The 7222-nt window shown below is 35.5% G+C and overlaps 1 protein-coding gene across 1 annotated transcript; it reads left to right on the plus strand.

The window, feature by feature from the left end:
* The first annotated feature begins 4524 nt into the window (after positions 1–4524).
* LOC106467799 (metabotropic glutamate receptor 2-like) lies at positions 4525–5535 on the plus strand. Its single transcript, XM_013928177.1, has one exon. It carries the CDS (start codon positions 4525–4527, stop codon positions 5533–5535), a length of 1011 nt encoding a protein of 336 aa, XP_013783631.1.
* Positions 5536–7222: the final 1687 nt, after the last annotated feature.

A 7222-nucleotide genomic window follows, 5' to 3' on the forward strand; every position in this document is an offset into this window, starting at 1 on the left:
TTCTTGAAATTTATGTTTGCTTTCTCCGTGATGGTATATGTTTATACTACGCCCATTCAAGAACAATTTGTTCACTTTACAAAGCCTATGGTCACACCCTGCTTAACCGAAACTCATTTTCCCCATCCAGCCGTGAGAGGGCTCTGGCGTTCTTCAGTGTTACTAGATAGCTATTGTACCACGAATTCTTTTAGACAACGCTGGTTTTGTTGACATAGTAACCTGCTGTTTGTTGAGAGCAAGACTGCAAGGTCTAGGTCGTCTGTTTATCAATTTCAGGTAAGCTTTCAAGCGTTGTAATATTGACAGTAAATCGAAAATATATGGGTTTAGAGTCATGCACAACTTCTAATTCACTGCGTACATAAAACAATGTCCTAATTAATTCAAATTAAAAACTAAGCTTCTTTGAACCTTTTTTAACAGCAAAAGCATACTTTATTTTTCGAACACTCTTACACCTAGTTTTATTTCTTAATCTAGGTAAAATGTAGTATTTTAAAGTCTTTAATGACAAACAAAATAATTCATGGATAATCTGTAGTATTAATTACTGGCCTTAGACCACACTGTTTAATTAACCAGTATGAGCTATAACAGTTGTTCGTTTGTTAGGCAAAATGTTGTGTTTGTGTGAACATAATTAAAGCTGTAAATATGACCTATTAGTGAGTTCCTCTTCATCAACTAAAAATGAGTGGCGACTAGCAGTTTAAAAGACCCAGGGGTGATAAAGTAAGTGGTTATTTTGTTTTTAAATTTTTCACTACCTTTGATCTCACATTGTTGAGTGAAAACATATGATGTCTGCCAAGCGAAAAATCTACTTAAAGCTTTTGAAATTTGAGCACAATTTACAATGTTTTCTGGTACAATTGGCTTAAAGCCATAATACATTTTAATTGCACTAACCAATGGAATATGCACAATAAAGTAGTTTTAAGCCACAATTTCCAGTTCTAGCATAATTTTTCTTGACTTTGAATAAGATGTAGTTTCTTTTGCACAAAGTATTTAACCTTCTGACGTGTTGCCCTGTGGAATGTGTAGAGCCTGTATAAGGAGTCAGTGTCCCCGGTTTTCTAATGATATGGAAGTTATGTAAAATGTGATCATTCCGGTTTGTGCGCTATCGCCAAAGCTGTTGTGAAAAACACACCTAGACAGGATAGAAAGATAGAGGTCGAAAATCAGAGAGTTAAACAGAGAGAAACTGATACTTTGATAAGCTTTTAGATTTCTGTAATTATATTGTTTCAGTTTTGTAAAAAAAAAAAGATTGTTTTTTTGTTGTTGTTTTTTTACTCCACGTTCAATATTTATTGAGCAAAGAGCCAAATCTTCTCTTCAGCTGTTTTCAGGTTGAGTTACTAATGTTATGCATGTAAAACAAAAGACAGATTTTCATCGTTATGCGCAGCAGCACCAGATCAGTGCAATAACCTCATTCTAAATCTACAGAATAACTAAATACTAAAATAAAATTTGATTTTGACCATTAATATCACTTAAGAGCACTCTGAGCATTTGTTTTTCTTTCTAGTTAATATATTGATAAATTAGTGGCGATAATAGCAACTTTATATACCATAAGGTTAAATATTTCAGAAGAACAGTATTCAAGATATCACAAAACCCTGTGTCACGTGGCAGTACACAGCCTCCCAATAAATATATAGACACTACGAAAATATAATTCGACCATCCCCATTAATCTCCATAACGTTATATACAAATAACAATTCTGTAAAATACTGGTATATCTCCGTAAAAAAATACAAAAACAAAACAGAAAACAAACACCTATGCCACTAAACAAAGGATTCGGGGAATTAACCGTATTTTCACGAGGCTGCACAAATGGACAAGGGAAGAGCGAGTAAAATGAGCGAGAAATTGCCAGGCCACTTGAAACACCTTTGTTAATAGAGAATAGAATGATAATGTAGTTACAATCTCGTCGGAAAACAACAGTCTCTGCATAGTCTGAGCACACAAAATTAACAGAACGGAATCTCCGTGCTCTGAGGCGAAGTATGGAGAATAACCGCTATTGTTGAAGAACAGATACAAGTGAGCCCCACTATTTCGTTTTTCCTGGCAGTTGCTTAGATTTAAAAATAATTATTTCCGAAGAAATAATTACTAATCTGGGGTGCTCGAAGATTAAACAATCCTCCTTCACCCCGCTCGTGGTCTAGGAATATGGGCTTAACATGAGAAAATAGGAAATTAATGCAGACGAGGTATGTAACTTTAAGAAGGCAATCGAGAGAGTAACTGTAGAGAATAAAAAGTGAAGAGCAAAGTAAACTAAACTAAACTAACTAAACGGCCGATATTGGACAGATTGTCCATCAGGGCAGCGGGGATCTAAAAATCCTATGGCGAGAATTTAATGTGGGGGAAACGGGAGTACCCCGAGAAAACCCACTTTCACTGGTAACGACTGATTGAGCCCCACTATCATCAGAAGTTATCTTTATATGGGCTGCAATGTCAAAGTAGCTATACGGAAGCCACTCCTCACTCAAGGCAATATCGTGTATCCACAACAATCGGCATCACAGATGCATCACACTCTCCTGCCTTTGGAACACTGTAATTCTTCCCAGGTTTGCACAATTATCAGCAGTACCTGAATTTGAAGATTATCTTTCCAGGAACTTTCAATGCGCTACTTCATACTGAGTTCCATTTAAGCAGCTGGACGTTCACAGCTGGTGGTATGAAGGGAGATCAATGTTGCTCCATAGATCACAATTATCGAACACGATGGGGGTTCATGTACATTCATCCCGAATCACGAAATGATGGACTGAATGTCAGGCTAGTAGATGGATGTGAACCTTATCGAGATTGTATGTTCTATTTTTGGCCATCCCTAAACACCCAACTTCTATTAACAGCCTCATTCAAGTTCTTCGCCGGCATTGGAGTATAATCTCATAGACCCAGGTCTTCTGAGTACGAGTAGCAGCGTTCCTGTTTTAATTATTCTTAGCAGGAGATCCATAAGTACTAATGGTAATCTTGCACTCTTTGTTTATTTAATAAAGTGGTTTTCTTTCTGAAGTGGGTGTATATTTACTTTGAACTATTCATCAGTTATTTGCTCAACACACAAAGCATCGGAAGCAATAGATGCTGTTTTAAAAAGTTGTAACTTAACAAAATATTTCTCCTTCAACCAGAAGCACCTTGGTGGCAGGGATCGATGTAGAAAAAAAAACAAATCCGGGATTTACCCGAGTTTAGTGAAACTTATATAGAGTGTAGCATTCGTTGAGATATGACGATTACAATTTACAGTTTCAGAATCGAAGAAAGATTGACTAAGTTATGACTCGCCACATCATCAGCAGAAGCCACATAGTTAACGACAGTACTTCTTGTTGTGTAACCGATTGGTCTGCTAGGTAAGTCTTCTTCTTCTTCTCCGGTCGTTGCTTCTGTTTTCCAGACCTTCCCTCAGATAAAATGATCAAGAACAAGGTATCTAACCTCAAACATACAACGAAGAAAGTTTGAATAATTTGTTTTGAGAATCAAAGAAAATAAAATGAAAAAATATAATCAGTAAAAATGTTTGACAGGAGCTGATAAGACGGTGTGGCCACTCCGAAACCCTACGTCTCTTTCTCGACTGTTACCATCATATGGATTGCATATTTGGATATAACATCTTCCAGACTTTTCAACGCTTTATGCAACATTTCAAAGAGACAATTACAAAGATTTTTCGTTCTTGCCACCGAAAAATACTACTTCGCCTCCGGCTGAGAGAAAGAGATCCTGTGTTAATATACTACAACGGTCCCTTGGTGTAAATGCAGGAACACTTGAACACTCAGGAGGAGCCACACTAAAACTATGGCTGCAAAGGAATGGCATTGGTTAGTCATACAACAAGTCAAATGAGACGAAAAATGAAAGACTGAAAACATTTCTTCGGTTATTTGAAATAAAAGAAAAAGTCAAGCATTGCTGATTTTCGAAATCTTTAAACATTTAAACAATCCCATCAATTATATATCTATTTTTGTTTGTTTGTAATTAAGCACAAAGCTACACAATGGGCTATCTGTGCTCTGTCCACCACGGGTATCGAAACCCGGTTTCTAACATTGTAAGTCCGCAGACATACCGCTGTGCCACTGGGGGGCATATCCATATTTTATGTACAATAAGGTAAGTTGATACCAAGCATAAAAAATGCACAACTTATTGTTGTAGTAGGAGTGAAAGTAAATCTTAGTATATATCTATTTAATACACACTGACAAATTGACGTGAAAATAACTATTGTTGTATATTTTATCTGTTGTATAGTTCCTTACATCTTAGTAGATAAAATTTACGAAGTTAAATCATTCCAGATGATTGTTTTTTAAGGTTGTGCATCTATTTTAGATTGTTATAAAAAAAAGAGAGAAGATCACTGGAATGATGGGCTGGATCAATTTATTTGACTTCCATAAGAAATCACTGATATATTTTCTTGAATTTGCTATTCAGTCAACTATGACCCAAAAGTTTCCAGTACTTGTAAGCACCGAGGAAAACTTAACACTGAACGACACGAAGCATCGCTACTGTGAAGAAAAGGACTGCAGCAAAACAAACCTTAACGCTCCTTTGTGGTACCGAGATGAAATATGGGCAGTCCCACTTATAGCGGTATCTTCTGTAAACATAATCGTTATCGGATTTTTCGAGGTGTTTATGCTGTGGAAAGCTGAAGGATCAACCTCAAGCCGCAGACATCTTGTTTTAGAACAGGTTTTATTGTTTGGGCTGCTCCTTTGTTCTTTACTTGGATACGTGTTTGCTGCCGATCCAAGTTGGTTCACATGTGGGGTGGTCCGTCTGGGGTTAGGCCTAACTTACTCTTTAGTATTTGGAACACTATTAGTAAAAACTATATTCTTGCACAGTCTACACACAGGAGTTTACTTGCCGGCTTTATATCAGGTCCTGTTACTTTTCTTTGTTGTTGTCGTACAGCTATCCATAGGAATCCAGTGGCTAATGCAACGACCACCTATTGTAATTGTTTATCACGCCGGGGGTTCTACTTGTAATTCGAATGTTGTGACTATGCTGCTAGTTCTTGTTTATAACATATTTCTAATAGCATTTGTTGTTTTTCTTGCCATCAAGACAAAGGAAAATCCCGAAAATTATCAAGAATCAAGGTTTATTGGTATTGCCACTGGCCTAACCATACCTTTATGGCTGGTATGGATGCTAATTGCCCTCATAATAGAACCGCCACACCACGATGCTGCTATGGGGTTTGGTGTTGTTTTGAATGCTACAGTAATCTTTCTGGTCGTGTTTGTGCCCAAAGGGTTTCAGATGACTGCATTAGGAGAAGAATGGCCAAACATGGAAGAAAAAGGTGTACTTGCTTCTCCTGCTCCGTCGTACTGCAGCCCTTCATTCCTCCACATTAAGCCTCCTGTGATGACTTGGAGCCAAAAATTGAAACCATTAAATACGGGTAAGAATTACCTTGTTCTTGCTTTTTAGTGTTACAAATAGTAATGTTTGTAAATATGACCCGTTTTTGTTTTCTCAGTGTTTTCAATACCAGTGATAGAGAATATTTGAACCATTAAACCATGTAAAAATTATTATATCCTTGCTTCCGTGGCGTTTTCTGTACACATGTTCGAGAACAATTCATCACTAAACAAAGATAAAAATTATTTTGTCATTGCTCTTTTAACGTTTTCAACACCATTGTTTTGGAGCACTTGATTAATTAAAGACAGATAAACTATTTCTTGTCCTTGTTAATTCCTTGGGTTTTTAATATGCTTTTCTATCAGTTCTTTCTTTTTCAGTGGTCAAAGTAACATCAAAATAATAAAAAATAAAATTGTATGCCTTCTTTATAATTTTTCCATCCACTTGCACAACGTTATGTCTGCAGACATACAACGCTAGAAACCGGGTTTCGATACCCGTGTTGGGCAGAACGCAGATAACCAATTGTGTAGCTTTGCTTAACTAAAAACAAACAAACAAAAATCTTTATAATTTTGAATGAAATTATAATTGAAACGTTGAATATAATTATTTTGCTTCGAGCCAATCATTAGGGAATTATAATGTTTGTTGCTGGACGATTTTAATCTACTGGATTTCATAATAGACAAAATATTGCACAAAACAAACTGAGACTTGCCTGAAAGTTCGACATTTTGATCACTCTATTGCATTCTGAATAAACGGAGTTACCAGCGTCTCTATCAAATTCGACCTTTACATCACTATTATTACAATGATAATTTTTAACTAAAGATAATATTTGAAAACGATAGATTATGCGTGCTAGATCTAAAGATAAATATAATTTCATTATGAAATTGTAGATATAAACGTTAGTTACTCTTGGGAGAAAGATCCAGAAGGATGAGTAACTACGTATTGGTTGATAATCTTAATAAATAGAGTTTAAATAATACGTATTTTCTTTCTAAATACATGTCTGAAACTGGGGTTGAAGAACTGTTAAAGCAGTTGGACTCTAGAAAGGCTGCTGAAATAGATCAGACACCAGTGTTTACAATAAAAATATGTATCAGGAAATTGTTTGTTTGTTTTAGTGCAAAGTTACACCATAAGCGCTCTGTCCACCACGGTGAATCGATCCACAAATTTTAGCGTTGTAAGTCCGTAAAATAATCCCTCACCTACTAAGGGGGATATATCAGGAAATAAAAGGAGACTTGTGTTGTTGTTTTGTTTTTAAATATCGCTTCAGGAAGAAATCTTTTGGAATATTTTTTTAAAAGCTATAGTAATTCCTGTATATAAATACGGTTGTATAAAAGTATTAGAAAAGTATGAACCGATTTCTTTAATGACGATATTATCTAAAATTATTGAAAAACCTGTAATTGTTTTTAATACCTACAATTTTCTCTGCTAACCAACTTCAGCTTAGGAGAAGATATGGGTACTGGAAATACTATATTAAAGTTGACCTCTGTAGTTCATATAATATTTAATGACAATTTGAAATCATTGGTGATTTTCTTAGATGTCACATGAACTATTAAAAGGAAAAGTAGAAAGGGCAGAATTAACATATACAAATGTTATGATGGATTGAAAGTTACTAATATAATTTCTCTGTTTGTTTCCTATTGAAAACCAAATATATTATTATTAGACTTAAGGAAATCAAATGGACAATATGTTTCATGAC

The sequence above is a fragment of the Limulus polyphemus genome, unplaced genomic scaffold (genome assembly GCF_000517525.1).
Source record: "Limulus polyphemus unplaced genomic scaffold, Limulus_polyphemus-2.1.2 Scaffold2744, whole genome shotgun sequence".
Lineage (NCBI taxonomy): Eukaryota > Metazoa > Arthropoda > Merostomata > Xiphosura > Limulidae > Limulus > Limulus polyphemus.